This window comes from Athalia rosae, chromosome 1 (genome assembly GCF_917208135.1).
Source record: "Athalia rosae chromosome 1, iyAthRosa1.1, whole genome shotgun sequence".
Classification (NCBI taxonomy): Eukaryota; Metazoa; Arthropoda; class Insecta; order Hymenoptera; family Athaliidae; genus Athalia; species Athalia rosae.
Window position 1 is genome coordinate 11,680,434 of NC_064026.1, and position 15,398 is coordinate 11,695,831.

General features: G+C 38.4%; 5 protein-coding genes and 1 long non-coding RNA gene across 12 annotated transcripts; 3 read left to right on the plus strand and 3 right to left on the minus strand.

Moving 5' to 3' along the window:
- Positions 1-20: 20 nt before the first annotated feature.
- LOC105687056 (transmembrane protein 98-like) lies at positions 21-2,355 on the minus strand. 5 transcript variants are annotated; one of them, XM_048656937.1, is made up of 5 exons: positions 2,234-2,355; positions 1,463-1,622; positions 1,288-1,397; positions 1,073-1,205; positions 21-969 (listed from the first exon to the last, which is right to left on the minus strand). In XM_048656937.1, the coding sequence occupies exons 2-5, from the start codon at positions 1,616-1,618 to the stop codon at positions 694-696; spliced, it is 675 nt and encodes a 224-aa protein (XP_048512894.1). In that variant the 5' UTR covers positions 1,619-1,622; positions 2,234-2,355; the 3' UTR covers positions 21-693. The 5 variants fall into 5 exon arrangements, with proteins under 5 accessions (XP_048512894.1, XP_012257809.1, XP_048512921.1 ...); XM_012402386.3 differs by lacking the exon at positions 2,234-2,355 and adding an exon at positions 1,787-1,928; XM_048656964.1 differs by lacking the exon at positions 2,234-2,355 and adding an exon at positions 1,787-1,919 and having other exon boundaries at positions 1,463-1,619.
- On the plus strand, positions 773-1,274 carry LOC125501435. Of its 2 annotated transcripts, none has more exons than XR_007279022.1 (2): positions 773-914; positions 1,021-1,274. It is a non-coding gene; the product is annotated as an uncharacterized LOC125501435 (long non-coding RNA). The 2 variants fall into 2 exon arrangements; XR_007279021.1 differs by having other exon boundaries at positions 814-953.
- LOC105687048 (exocyst complex component 8) lies at positions 2,207-6,166 on the plus strand. Its single transcript, XM_012402371.3, has 8 exons — positions 2,207-2,385; positions 2,514-2,875; positions 2,967-3,269; positions 3,358-3,502; positions 3,587-4,099; positions 4,188-4,318; positions 4,389-4,802; positions 4,884-6,166. Exons 1-8 carry the CDS (start codon positions 2,331-2,333, stop codon positions 5,088-5,090), a joined length of 2,130 nt encoding a protein of 709 aa, XP_012257794.2. The 5' UTR covers positions 2,207-2,330; the 3' UTR covers positions 5,091-6,166.
- Positions 5,260-7,280, minus strand: LOC105687055 (sperm-associated antigen 7 homolog). The gene is made up of 5 exons (XM_012402385.3): positions 7,048-7,280; positions 6,905-6,972; positions 6,668-6,756; positions 6,255-6,592; positions 5,260-6,165 (listed from the first exon to the last, which is right to left on the minus strand). Exons 1-5 carry the CDS (start codon positions 7,124-7,126, stop codon positions 6,041-6,043), a joined length of 699 nt encoding a protein of 232 aa, XP_012257808.1. The 5' UTR covers positions 7,127-7,280; the 3' UTR covers positions 5,260-6,040.
- Positions 7,281-7,332: 52 nt separating this feature from the next.
- Positions 7,333-11,830, plus strand: LOC105687049 (protein brambleberry-like). 2 transcript variants are annotated; one of them, XM_012402372.3, is made up of 8 exons: positions 7,333-8,422; positions 9,019-9,204; positions 9,346-9,568; positions 9,658-9,954; positions 10,036-10,248; positions 10,321-10,566; positions 10,638-10,959; positions 11,031-11,830. In XM_012402372.3, the coding sequence occupies exons 1-8, from the start codon at positions 8,048-8,050 to the stop codon at positions 11,170-11,172; spliced, it is 2,004 nt and encodes a 667-aa protein (XP_012257795.2). In that variant the 5' UTR covers positions 7,333-8,047; the 3' UTR covers positions 11,173-11,830. The 2 variants fall into 2 exon arrangements, with proteins under 2 accessions (XP_012257795.2, XP_012257796.2); XM_012402373.3 differs by having other exon boundaries at positions 7,493-8,422; positions 10,321-10,512.
- A 40-nt stretch (positions 11,831-11,870) lies between these two features.
- Positions 11,871-14,454, minus strand: LOC105686976. Its single transcript, XM_048657310.1, has 3 exons — positions 12,558-14,454; positions 12,208-12,333; positions 11,871-12,100 (listed from the first exon to the last, which is right to left on the minus strand). The coding sequence occupies exons 1-3, from the start codon at positions 12,636-12,638 to the stop codon at positions 11,939-11,941; spliced, it is 369 nt and encodes a 122-aa protein (XP_048513267.1). The 5' UTR covers positions 12,639-14,454; the 3' UTR covers positions 11,871-11,938.
- Positions 14,455-15,398: the final 944 nt, after the last annotated feature.

Genomic DNA, 15,398 nt, shown 5'->3' on the forward strand with positions numbered 1-15,398 from the left:
TAAGTTTTTTCCTTTGTCCGTTTAACATTATAAAATTTTTTATAGATTTTATTTTTTTTTACGAAATTTGTTTTTTTATATATATTTAACTCAGTCAACGCTGATCAGTGAATACAAAATATTTGCATATCGTTTGATAATTATTGATATGTATAACAGGAATAGAATATTTTAGTCACCATGTGGTGTTAACGATAAATGGTAATGCCGCGACATTGTACGATCGTCATGTATATGAAATGAGTTTTTTGTAGATGAGTATATGTATGTGCATGTTAAAATGGAAGCACTATCTCAAATGTTATAAAAATACTTATGAGTAATACCGATTGATCAGTAAGCCAGTCCCCTGCAGACATGACATAAATCCCTGCTCAGCTTACAATCACTCTTGGCATTAGTAATAAAAGCAAAATATGTCGACACGTGTGCACGTGGAATCATATGGTTTGCTCAAAATGAGAAGAGATTGTTCTTTCAACAGATCTCGTTTTAGTATACTAGAGATTCGGGATAGCTTTTCGGTTCATTATTGGACGAATATTCTTCACAACTTCTCTTGAAATTGCTACATATTTACAACCAATGATGTCTAACTTGGGATCAGCGTCATTTCTACCTGTATGATTTCTCAATCAAGCTTTGCATTGTAAGCAAAAAATTTTTCCATTCCACCACCATTTCATAAAAAAATTAGACGGGGGTAGATGCTGGGATAGCACAGGCAGCTTCTTGAGCCAAAGCAGCATCCCTTAAAACCAGGAGATGCGAATCCATATCGTTGAGGGCCTGATCGATAAATGCCAATTTCCTTGCCTGGCTCTTGGGGATTCCATGTTTTGTAACAAGAGCCAGGTGAGTCACAGCTAAAACTAAAGCAGCAACTCTTGCTTCCAGCAAACGGGCATCCAAAGGTGGGTAAAGGCTGCGCACAACATCATCAACCCTTGGAGGTATACGTCTAGCAACCTATTCAACAAATGTTAATGATTAGAGTTCGTTTTTTCACAAAAATTTCAGATACCGTTGCCCATTGTCTAACGGTTTATCTTTTGTTGAAATTTGGACATACGTCAACGATCTCCAGGGGCACAGTATTGCTGTTCACTGTTCCAGCGATTGCTGTAAGACTGGCAGCCAAGGAATGGCAGGATCTAAGCACCGCTATACATGGTGGAGCCAAGCCAGTCGCATCGTCAACCCACCTTTGGAAAATTGTGATATTTGAAAGACAAATGAATTGGGAAGTCGGATGATTAAATGCATGAATAGAACACAGTGGTTTACCTTTCAGCATCAATTAGCCATTCCTCGCCTTCCCAGGCTTCTAAGCCTAGAGCTCCCCCATTTTCACCTTCTAGTAGGTCCGAGTTCAAATCTTGGGAGTCTTTGTGCTTCTATAACATTTATATGATGTGCTTCCTCAGTGGAATGACTGTGATAGTGTAAATACAATACTTACATAGTAACAGCGCTGTCTTCTACAAATCACAAGTAAAACCAAAAGCGCGCCAAGGAAAACAGCAGCGAGTGCTCCTAGGGCTACCACAACGACTGTCTCCATTGCAGGTGCCCCTGCTGCAGGTCCAGGGCTCCCGACTGTGAGTGGAGAACTCATGCTGCTATTAAGGACAATTGAAATCTGGATTATGCTCCTGGTACTTTTGGTCGCAGAGCAAGGCTCACAAATTACTTGTCGCACATGAGTATGAACCAGAGATATACGCAACTCATTGGTATAATTACATTAGAGTTGTCAATAACAAAATCCATGCACAGTGCTCACATTTATTTGTCGCCTTTCTGGTCACAGCGGTTATTTTAGCGTCAGTGGGAGGCAGTGGGAGGCAGAGACTGTCACGGGTTTAAGAACCGTTTACACTCTTCGTATGTATTATAAGTGTAACTTTCAAATAAAATGAGTTCGCATGTGCATGCGTATATTATTCCGTAACACACATGCACGATTCGTTGCGGCAATGTGTCTATACTTTGGTCTATACGAGAATTGGTCAAATTCCCACAGACGTTTGTTGACTGTCGTGTCGGTTGTATCAGCAGAAATGTCGTGTTTCGTCAAACCTGTTCAGTAGTACCTCCATCGCTAAACATCTGTCAATGTCCTCTTGTCAAAATACCGCTTACAGAATATTAAACCTAAAGAGATTTGATATACTTGAAACATTGTTGAACAACGTTACTGTGCCATAAGTATTATACTGACCCGACTTACATTTGACAAGTGTCATGTTATAAAGGGTAGTGTGAAGTTTACATCTGTCACTGAAACGAAACAGCAAAGTAGTTGATAGCGAGCGACTGAGGCAAACATGACAGATTTATTAGCAAAAAGTCTTGGCTCGGACGATTTCAATCCAGAGAAATGTGAGTAATTCATTTGGCAACAATCTGCTCTAGGTTATGCTTCAAGAATCGAAAAATGATGATTTTTTCGATATTCCAATCACTATAATGATAATTCTCTTGATTGTTGAACATTTTTGGAATTCCAGTTGTCAAAGAGCTGAGCAGTCAGTGTGTAGGGGCGGATGAATTGAGGCAACAACGAGCTAAGATTCAAGTGCTTGCAGACAGCACATCTGCACAATTGAAGAAAAATGTCTATCAGAATTACATGCAGTTTATTGAAACTGCTAAGGAAATATCACACCTGGAGAGCGAGATGTACCAGCTCTCCCAATTACTAGGTGAACAGAGGTCAATTTTAGGTACTCTCGGATCTATCGGTGCAACTGGAACAATTTTTGACGAATCTTTGGAAACTCAGAATGGTGGTATGCATAATACAGGTGCCAAAGACGAAGAACAAAAATCTAAGCTTATTCAATTACTCGAAAATGTTGAAGGTGCTATGGTTGGTTGCATTCTAATTTCTGTCAACAATTAACAAAAGACAAAAGAAGTTATTACACAATACTTTGCTCATTTATCAATCTTGATTACAGAGCTTGGTAGAAACTCCGGGTCGAATCTGTTTGCACGAAGGATCTTTGCTTGAACTGGATCCTTTGGAAGGAACACCTTTGAAACGAATTCATGCTTACCTATTCAATGATGTTCTTATGATTGCTTCTTGGTTGGCCACTGGTGGGAGACGTGGACCACCCAGATATAAAATGCAAGCAGTTTATGATCTACAAAGTTTAGCTGTTGTCAATGTGAGAGACTTGGGAACCGTTAAACTGGCCTTCAAATTGTTGGCATTTCCTGATACCAGAGTATTTCAATGTGCATCAGCAACCAGCAAGGTTTTCCCTAATTTTTATAACTTGGCATTTAAATTAAATTTGACGCATTGCGATTGTTCAACCGTAATCAACATGCCCATTCCCACAGAAAGAATGGTTGGACAAGTGTGAACAAGCAAAAAAAGCTAAACTGACACAAGAAAATCAAACCGAATCATTGGATAAGGATAAAGTTGAAAAAAATGAGCAAATATTACCCTCTCGTTCAATGTCCCTCGACTCTAACACATTAGGTAAGGTGATGCAAAATAACGAAATCTGTATTTTAAGCCAGATAAATTCAATACATCAATAATAATTAGTATTGCAATTAATAGGAATGGATAATGAACTGGATTCGGAAGGAGTTGATCCATTGCCTGAATGGTTATTAGAAGTGGCGGAAGACCTAGATTCTTGTATTGCACAACGTCACTTTGAAGAGGCTTATAATTTACTTGAAAAAGCTAGAACTTACCTCAGTGAAGCACAAACTACAGCCACCTTAACCGGAATCAAGACTAAGGTGGACGAAAGAGCACAATCTCTGGTTGATGTTCTTACGAAAGAACTGGAACTGAGTTCTGAGGCTAAATCACTCCAAGGAGGTGGTCTACGAAGTGCAAGAAGGGCTGTCAGATTATTAATTCAGTTGGATCGAAGTGCACAAGCCTGTCAATTATTTCTAAGATTATGTAATGCCGCACTCAAAGTTCAGTTGAAAAGGGTTAAAAGAGAAGGACCCACCGTGCCTTATGTGAAACAGCTGAGTGCCATCGCTTTCAGTAATATGGCCGAAATGGCGAGAGAATTCCTTCGGATTTTTCCTAAGTCTGCAAATTGCACTTCCGGTAAGGTAAAACCTACCTGTGTGCAAATCAAATTCCAGTATAACTTTGGGTGAAAGTTCTAAACCAAGTGATTTTGCACGTTTCACAGCTTTAGTTGTCTGGTGTGGTCAGGAAGTAAAGCATTTGACGTCGCACTTGATTAAACAAGTTTTTATACCACAAGTCTCCACAAATACACTTGCGGAATGCATCGTGGCCGTCAGAAGTCACTGTAATCAGGTAAATATAAGCAAAGAAGGAAAAAGCGAGATTGCATCGAATGTTCCCTACATGAATACACGAATTTTAGCTGATGCAACTCGGTATCGACCTTCGTTATCAGTTGGATGGGCATCTCAGAACCCCGTTGACCAGGGCGTTGCAAGATGCTGGGGAAAAATATGTGGATGCAATTAAAGTCCGTGCAGCAGAAGATACTTGGCGTCCATCCAATCAATCGAGCCAAAGTCTTAGTAAACTGGTTGCAGAGTTGGATGACCTTGGAATTGGCGTTCCTCCGTCATACAGAACGAGCGATACCTGGTTATCATTGACAAGCAATACCTTGGCCTTTTCAAGGCTGTACATCGGATTGTTAGAGGATTGTCTAAGCGTCAACACTCCGGAGTTAATGATAACCATCGACAGTGTTTTGATATCTGTGATGAGAGCGCAAGTACAACATCTGCTAGCATCTCTGAACAATCCGAAGTTCAAACAGGAGGTAATTTGTTTGGAAAGTTACTGATCTTACATTCTGCAGAGTATACGATAAATTAATACAAATATCCAATGATTGTTGCAGAGGAAAGTGGTGCAAGATAATGCTATTTATATCAGAGATATTGTCATTGGCCGAGGATTGGAACTTTATCAAAGTGCCACTGCTCGAGAATTCACAAAGCTAGTCACATTGAAAGAACAGATTGTGTTCGATCCTGTAGCTGTAACTAAGCCTAAAGCTGCGCCAAGAACAGCGGTAACCAAATACTCGACTACTGAATACCTTTGAATCATTACGGTCTTCTATTTATGAGGTAGGATCAAGTACAGAATAATATATTATAACAAAAAAAATATTACGTATTAAAATTAAAGTTACGTAACAAATCGGTTAGTTAGTGAACATATTCTCAGCACGTGCGATGAATTATAGGAGAAATAAATTAGATGTTTTCAAGTTATGTTTAAAAAACTTTAATATTGGGACTCACGCTGAATACATGTAAAAAGAAGCTAACGTAATAAAGAGTCCGCTCTCGCGCGTGAATCGTCCACGAATTGTGCTTATTCACTAATCAGTCTATCACTGATACTCCGATCATTCACTTGTAAAATATCATACCACTATTCGGATAGAGTGCTAATTCTAGAACACTCAATACATTTTGCTAAATCAGTTGCTCACGCAAAGAATTAATTATTAAGTGTCTGCTAAATTGATTATTCATCATATTTGACGAGCCATTTGATTCATAAACGCAACGACAAACTGACTGTGCATGGTATATGCAGGTATACTTATAAATACAGTAACTTGTAAATAAATAATGGGCACAGTTCATCTAGATATTTAGATTCCAGCAATACCTTTTTTCCTCATATGTACATAACAAATTAAAGGTAAAATTGGCGTAAATCTTTGATGGAAAGGTATCCGCCTAAAAATTATCTGTTTCCTAGAATTCTCCTTGTAGGAGACGTTGATTTGCTAGCAAGTATTAATGATCAAAAATAAACAGAACGTTTGTCTAGTTTTATTCGATTTTCAATGAGCAACAAATATCAAAAATTAATTATAAGAGGATTTTTTTTTTTTGGCATTCAAAGGCAGTAGAAATTTTTGGATGGCCAGTGAACGCAATGCAAGTATCTAATGCACAGTAAGTCATAAATAGAACAATTGTGACTAAAATGTATAATATTTACAATTTCATGGTGCGCAGTAAACTCCATCAGTCATCATTCAGTGACAGTTTCTTCAGGTTGAGCAACTTGCGCTGCTGTCTCTATCTTCTTCTTCTTGGCACGAATATCTGCCAAAGTTTCCTCGATACTTCGCTGGTCCTTTTTATTTTCGCTGGGCACTGTAAATGAAGTACAGTGCAATGAATTTCAATGAAGTGCGTTGAATAGAAGAAAATTCAATCATTTGAAGTCGTGAATAGATGCATACCAAAACCATAGCTACGGTTAGTTTCAGTTTTTCTAGCAGCTTGTAGTGCCGCTTCTTCTCCAATCAAATGTTTGTACTTGTCTTTATAATTGGTCGTGGGTATGAATTCTTGTTTTCTTTTTCTAGATTTGGTTGTTTCTTCATCTTCTAATGCTTGTCTCTCTCTCTCTTCAGTTAATCTTTTGGCTATTTCTTCATTCCATTCCTCTCCTCTACGTAAAGCATTCAAATGATCTTCAGACGGAGCATGTTCTCTTTTGAAGATTATTATGTATCGATCAATTCCATCAACGCCAAAAGAATAAGCCAAGACATTTGCTATTTCTGCAACATCGTGCCTAAAAAGAATACACTGCGTGCAAATTGCAAAATTTTTTTACCCAAAATATTATTTGTATTATAGCAGCACTCACACTATACTTCTGTACACCTGATCCATGGGTTGAAATTTATATTCTCGGGCAGAACCATCGTGAAGAAATTTGTTAATTTTCTCTTCGACCTAAAATGATAATGTCAAAATGAAGGAGCGTAGAATACTTGCGGTGTCAGTTGAAATCATTGATAGGATTAATGAAGGTGGTCCATGTTCACTGAAATGTTTCAGACCTCTCAATTCGATGATAACGCTGACACACACTATGTCATACCTTCTCTCTGAAAACTTTTAATTTTTCTGCCTCAGCCGTTTGACGTTTCGCGAGCTCTTCACGCTGTTCTATAAATAAATAATACGAAACTTAGTTAGTTGTTCAATGGTCGTGACAATGAGAAGGTTAGGTGCACAACTAACTTTTCATTAATGCTTTTTGCTTATCGCTCACTGACGGTGGTTTGTCCATGGAATTTAAGATTGAGCCAAGTAAATCCATGGTCACTAGCTAGATTAATGACGCGAAAATTGAAATATTAGTAACTAATTTAAGCCTCTTCGATGCGAAGAGATTCACGAATCACTACACAATTATCACAAGAGCATCACTTTCTGCGATAGTTAAATGCCAGAGCATTTAAATCGTTCCACAGCGCTACTCTCACTGAACTCTACATTTTATTCGTCTCTGGTGGTTGGTCAGTTTACGATCAGATGCCACTGTTGGCGCACAATAACGCAGTTGTCGGTTAAAGTTTGAAAATTTTCAAAAGGAAGTTTCTGAATAGAAATGTGAGAAATGATCGTTAGGTTGAATGATTGAGCATCATTTACCATTAACTTAGAATTAATTAATTACTAATTCAACGTGTAAGACTGGTCAATGAAGACTTCACTAATCCAGTGTCATTCAAATACTCAAAAGTTACGAATATACGCTCTTATGTGAGCATGTAAGTTTTCCAAGCAAAGTTCATTTCTATTTTTGACCAAGTTCTATATTTTTAATGTTAAACAGTGCTTGGCTCTAAGAATATTCAGTGTTGAACTTGAATACTAGCATTCTGTGTTATTGTGAACGGAGACTAATTTTGAACAACTCAATGTGATAAGTACTCCAAAATACCAGTTCCTTCGACTTGCTATATTATTGTTATTTTATTGCTACTTGTGACATACCCCAGAGATTTTATATTTACTAATTATACTTTATTTATTAACTTATTTATTTTTAAACTCAAATTGTATACATATTTCAATCTGGAAGTATCAGGCATGTCTTCCTAGGTTATATTTTCAAGACAAAGATTCATACCTATCACTACAGATATCTCAAAGACACACGAGTCTTTAATTCTCTGTACAAACATTGACAACAGCAAAAGCTCGCCTAAGCGACTGTTACAAAATTTCATCCAAAATGGGAAGTGAATATTTCTTTATGGCATTATTCATTGCCTTGATGTGCCAAAATGGGGATGCTTCGATACTTGGTTGGATTTGGACTAGTAAACCAGCCGAATCCACCGACGTGATCCCTTCTGATGGTGTTCCACTAGCATCGATCCCATACGAGTCCATGACAGGAGATGAGAAATTTCTGCAAGAAGCCGCAAAGTTTTCTGAAATTCAAGTATCCTCGGCTCTAGATACTTGCCAGCACAAAGTCGTCATGAAAATAAAAACATCTTGTAGCGACATGACCGAGGAAGAACTTGCCAAAATGAGTGTCAGCTTATTAAATTGTCAGTCAGCCGCCGAAGGAAGAAAAATGTTCCCATGCAGTGAAGAAATGGTAATTTTTTGAAATCACTCTTAATTCTGTGTATAAAATTTTATTGATACATATACATCGATATACTTCATCAAAATATCATAACTCTACTCCCTCTTCAAAATAAGAACTTGAAAATTTATAAATCGCTGGCTCAACTGAAGAGCCAGTCATACACATATGATGGATTCCTCATGACTACTATACACTGAACAATTCAGCACTCTCAGAAGTGGGGACAATGATTTTTTTTTTATGGTCCTAGGGGCTGCCAGCAAACATGTTCAGACTTGCACATATCTCCCCTTCCCGATCCCCCTCTCCCTGGTAACAGGGGTAAATTTAAACTTGGAGACCTCCTGGAAGGTTTAGTTCTTGTTTAGCATTCAATCTATTTGCTTGCGTCTGTATTTCTGGGCTAGTTAATTAGTACTGCGTTTCAATTTAATCATTTATAAATTAAATAATTTTGAAAAAAAAATTGCAAACTTATTTGAGTTAAAGTTCAAAGTCAATTAGCAGTTCCATTCGGGAGTTTATATAATCTGCTGCTTTTAATAAGCTAGAGTTCTAATTTCCAATAAAGTAAGTATTCCATTTATTATGTTCATTCCTAGACCCTCAAACAATGCACAACCGAAATGGACCCAGATATGTGGAATGCATATCATCTAATGAGCAATAGAGCAAGGGCTGTGTGCTATGCAGCTAGAAATATTCAGTTCAGAGCCCTCACCGAGATAACTGTGAATAAACTGATGCACTCTGCTCATTCGCAAATTAAAGCTATGGGTACATTAAAGGTACTGTAAAATATCATCCATACAACATTTAATGAACGAGAATTTTTATCGCTGCAATCGAGGCTGAGTATATCGTTGAATAATTGAAATTGAATGAAATGCATCTCACATTAATGAATATTTTTTACCTCGATTAAATAGGAGAGTCAAGATCGTCTTGAAGAACAGACAGTCGAAGCTCTGAACTCTGTTGCCAAAGGGAACAAGGCTCTGCTTGAACAGCAAGAGTCATTGAGAGAAGCCCAGTCTTCTGCTCAGAGTTTAGTAGCAAAGAACCTCCACGTCTTGAGCAACGAAAAGGCTCTCATCAGATCCGGTCATGCACAGTTGGTTGCTATGACCGAGGACATCAGAAAGAAACTGGGTAATTGATTGAGATAATTTTTGTTAGACGCGAAAGTCCTGAATTTCGAAATTTCAAATAACGGAAGATAACGGTTCGAATTTCGGTAGAAAAAGCAAGTCAGGAACTTGCTGATCACTCCATGGAGCGGAACGAGAATCATCAGGAAGTTTTGGCGGATTTGAGAAACATGCAGGAACAGGCTCATCAAATTTGGGACAGGATAGAATCCAGCACCAATCAGATTATGGAACAAAATATGGAAGCTGCTGAGCAGTATGAACAGACCTTGAGGCAGCTTGACCAAATAAATCAAACTGTACATTTTCTATTAGATTTGACAAACACATTGAAAGCTGAGGTGGACCAAAAATTGGGCTGGATTACAAACTACATAGGCGATACCGGTATATCTTTTCGTTCCAGTTCAAAAATAATAATGATAATAATTGGTTTTGCTTAGTTTAACTTTTACTTATTCGTTCCAGGTGACCAGTTTGAAAGAATATATCACACCGTTTTGCACGTGATGTACTTATTGATAGCAATGGTCGTTGCATCCTTTTTACAAGCACCTTTTTTGACAAGATTAACCATCCTGGGAATTTTGCCACTGAATCTGTTTTCATATTTGACCGAAGGTGCCAAAGCCTCTCTCGATTTTTGCTCGATCACCATGTTGATAGTTTTAATAACAGCCAGTAAGTGTTAACCATACTCATCGCAACTGACTTATTCCAATGATTTCAAATTTTTCAACCTGTCTATTCCAGTGCATTATCTGATCGTCATGATTCACTACCTCCTGAAACCTAAGGATGTGGTACCGAAACCCACGATAAATTCAGGTCCATCGATTAATCTAATAGGTGCAAACAGTACACCGATTACTTATGTCAATGGACACAATGCAAGATCAGAACAAGCAACGGCAAAGAAAGGATCGGTGCTATATACTTTGATCTGTAAGATTCTTGGAATTCCGTCTTCACTCGTGTATCAAGCTAATACATGCAAGAGTAAGCATTGTGAAATGGAGTCTGTGACTAGGTCACGATTTCTCGACAATCTCGAATTTTCTTTGTTTCAGATAAAATTTGGTCTTGTGTACCGAGAATGTCATTTTGGGGAAGAGATAATTCACCGAATTTGCAGGAAGAAATGTCTTGTTCCTATTTACCCTCGAAGAAAACTCGAGAAGAATTAATTACTGATTATGCGGGTCGCTACCCAAATGTGTCAGATGATCTCACGCCTCTAATGGCTGAATCTCCTAATTTAACCCATGAAATTTACGATCACTACGATGAAAGCGTAGATCTCGTCGATGCATCAGAGCTACGACGCAGAGTTCGAAGAAATGGATCTGTTGCTAGAAATGAGTTCGTTTATCCACCCTCACCTTCGAGAAGGTGAGTTAATAAAACGAACCATTGTTGAATTTACACATTGTAGCGAACAATTATCTGAGATATTTTTTCAGTAACACGCCTTCAATGAATGGTTTCAACAAAAATCAGTGCGGGGCAATGACAAGAACTGGAAAAAGGTGCCGTCTCAATTCAACCCTTGGACAAAATTTCTGCCACCGACACAGTAATGGATCTTCCATGATAGGTGACTAGACATGGTGACGATCGCGGTAGCGTAGGGTCATTGAAATCTTGTTCACAGAGAAATAGTCTCTGAAGATAATCAAGACGACCTTCTAGAAAACTGTGAGTTTTGAAGCTAGTGAATATTACCAATTGATCATTACAGGTATCTCTTAGGTGAAGCTTTTTACTTATACTGAAAACAATCTCGTCATAATTTGAGCTTAGGAATGAACAAATTTGTTTACTGCATATCTAACATTTTTTATATTCTAATAATAACACTTCAATTAATGTTACGAATTAGCTAGTAAATATTTTTATATCGATTGTAATTGTAGTCTTTCATTTTCACGATACTTTGCAGATAATTATTGCCATTTACGGATGTGGTAATTATTAAAGAATCGTAAATTTTATTTCATCTCTGAAGTGCTCATGTGGTTCTGTAAGAAATAGGAACTACGTCAGAAGTGACTTGACAAAAAAATTTCTACAAAAAAATTAAAAAAAATAAAAATAAAAATAAGCAAAAAAGACAACGATAATTAATACACTTGAAAATATTGTCATAAATAAGATTCAAGTAGCTTTGAAAATGATTCTAACCACTAACAAATTAGAAATAATAATTTAATCACCCGAATATGTTGATGGTTTGAATGAATAAAATATCAGAGTGGCGGAACTTTCTTGTAATCAGTTTTTCCGACATCCAAGTAAGGCGTGTAAAAATATATTTCATACAAAATGTTCTGCTGATAAGTATAAACAAAATATGAATCGACATTTATTGTTAACAGGAAGCCATATTGTACTGCGTGCAAATAGCGTTGTTAGTTAATTCAATAAAATCATGATCCAAATCAAATCCAGCACCAGCTACAAGGTTGTGTAGATTGCAGTAGTTCGACCCGTAGTCAAACAATACGAACCACTGTGAGGATTCCGATTTTCCCTGCGGCCAATAGGAAAAAAAAATATGCATGCATATATATTTTTTTCAGTCAAAGTGAAAACTTCTATATGAAATATACGTATTGTGTAAAAAGAGGAGGAACCTACGACGGCCGTGCAGGTGTTATTTATAGTTTTCTCGAAGGTGATTTTAATCCCGTCAAGCAACCGGATGTTCGGTGTAACGTGCGTGGCTTTTATAGTTGAATTATCACCGGGTCTTGGATCGCTAAGCTGTCAGAAAGTGCAGTGTTTTATTTTTTTGTTTTTTGCGAGTGATAAAAAATATTTGGAATCGACTAAATCTGAGAAAATAAATCAAAGAGGTATATATAATTGCGTAAGAGTATAGTTCTTTTATTTTGACGAACATCTGTTTTTCGAGATAATTTTTTTTTTCTTCACAGATGTACGCGGGCAAACGACCTGTGGGATGAACGATAGCAGAATTAACTCACCGAATATAAACACCTGGTACCCCGGGGACCACAACCGTGACACGAAGACCACTTGAGAATCTGACACCGGAGCCTCTGCATCACGAATTCACATGGTTCGCCGAATTTCCTGTGTTTTTATGAACAGAAATAATACACATGCACACGTATACGCGTTGAAGAGGACCGTGGGGACGTTGCGGAGGATGAGACTAGAAGCTGCAGTGATTATAAATTTTGCGTTGATTCGAGAGATGAATTTTCGGTCTTGAAATTCTTCTCATAAAGTTAAAAAGCACCGCGCGGTGTGTCTAGTTGCGAGTAAACGTATATTTTTGTAACCAGAGCCAGGCCAAGAGAGCAAACATAAGCCAACCCCATGACAAACAAACGCGCGACTCCTGCGATATCGAGTTTCTATGGGGGTACACTGGCTCGAAGATGCCGCTGCAGCTCACCAGAAATTCAGTATTCAGACTTTGGGGTGGTCCAGAAAACTGAACAGGGCTCATTTTGCTCTCTTACTTTCGACGATCGATCGCGGCCGAGAGGCTTGACAAATTATTCGATGGTAAATGATCGTCGTAAATCCAACGTACCAAGTAACGGTGCAAGCCGCTTGCATCGGATAAGGAAACAGAGCGCTGACGAAGAAAAAACCCATCAGGATGACAAAGGCCGTTCCAACGCAGTAGAAACTGAAACGACACCGTGAAGAAGAAACACCCGCGGTCGACAGAACTTCCGGTATATCGTCAGCTGAATTAAAATTAACCGCTGGTAAATCTAAGTCTCTTCATACATTATCGTTCTATGAATAAAATCGAGTGAAATTTATATTTTTCAGCTTCGGTGCGTTGATGAGAAAAAAGAATCCTGTTCGTAGGAAGACGGAGCATATATTACGTGCGGGAGGCGAGAAAGAGGCATCTTCTGGTTTCAGGACACTTTCGGTCTCATGTTGAGAATAAGGTGGTGGATAATCCGGCACTTGTTGTAGCTTTGGAATTCGCTGTTTATATCGCGGCATTTTGCAGGTGTAGCTGGTCAGCTTTGGAAGCGCAATGGCAGGACACTTCTGTCTGAATAGTATCAACGCCTAATGATCAACATTCTTGCTTATTGGAGGAAGCTACACGATATTTCTTCTTGTTATAATACCATATTCCGCTACACCAATTCCGGCAATTAATGTTCCTACGCAGCACCGTGAATACGTGCAATCTCATTTATAATGATGACGATCTAGACGTAATTACGGCGGTACTCCTTTTCGACTTCATGCATGTTATTTCCTCCGTTGCTCGTGTTTTTTTATTTCATTCTTCTGTTTTTAGTAACGTTCAGTGGCAGAGCGGGCAAACTGCTGTACGTGAAATTCGCTTCTCTTTGAACGAGAAATTATTTCATCTGATCTATGCCGCTCGCAAACGCACGACGTACGTCAGCTGCACTGTTCCGAGGGTGCAGGAGCAGAGTTATAGCGTTTGCGTAGCGGTTGACGAACGTTCGAATTATCACGGATTCGAATAGATTCAAAAATAGAAGTAGACCCATCGTTGTATTATGCTCGCTAGGGACTACCGAGGAAATGGAAGAAATAGCGTGACGAACTGACGAGACGACTGCAAACCAACGCGGCGTCGCGACGTCAACCGCCATTCTGTACGCCCTCATGACCGCAATGACAGCCCCGAGTAGATATATGCATGCTTCGCCTGACATCCAAAAACCTTGTCCCGCTACTTTTGTTTCGAAGATCTGTCGTCTCGTCGGACACGCAATAATTGAGAGTAAGAAATATCGAATTTCCCAAATTTTTTAATCCTTGTAATAGTTATTAAAAAATTGCATCGACAATTTTTGATAGTACATTCTGCTTTAGATCTATAATTTTATTATCATCATAGAGGAATGAAATACTAAAAAACTTGAAGCTGCTGAAGCGCCGTTTGTCACCTCGCCACTTTTCACTATACTGCACGCTAGAGAGTGTAGGGTGATCTTTTCTCGGTGAGATATACAAAAAAGTGAAAAACAAAAAAAGGAAAAAGAGAAGAACCCGTGGGAAGATTACGTTTAGGGATTGGGATGCGATGGTGCAGCAGCAGCAGGATGAGTATACGCATATGCATACATACCTACTTATAAACGCGTCACGAGTGAGAAACAGAAATTGTTTCCCGCCCGAGAATCATGGCCGCTTAATTATGCCGTTTCTTATTTACGATCCATTTCGAAGTCATCTTTTTTGCTATCTAAAATTCCCTATGCTTTTTTCCCCGCTGTATCTACCATCGTACTATATTACTTTGCTTAAAAATTTATCGGCAGACTTTAAAAGTGCTATTCTCAACCCAGCTGCTTGTGCGTTTTTTCATCAGAATTGTAAATGACTCACGCATACATACTGTAAGGTGCACTCATCATCACCCTGTTGGCCAATTTTTTCATGGCTGAAAATATTCTCGAGTCCTGCACAAAATAAGAAAGGTCTCATTGGTACACATGAATAGAAGTCGGTGATCTAATATACGTCGATGCGAATAAGCGAAATGCTCGCGTTGATTCGGGCGCGCCACAAAAAAAAAAAAATAACAGAATATTACTAAAATTAGTCACCTTGGCCTTTTGTTTTTAATATCTTTCGTTTTTATTACTTTCATATATTCTATTGATTCAACCATCCGTTAACCGGGTATAAAAAAATGATTGAAGCGCGCCCGCGGGGTCGTCCGAGAATTCTCAGCACTTGAAATACATAATTCGATAATTTCTTGCGTCGCGCGCGGCATAAAGTACCGAAAATCAAAGGGAAAAAAATTTACAAAAACAAAGACCTATCAGGCCCCTGCGTGTACG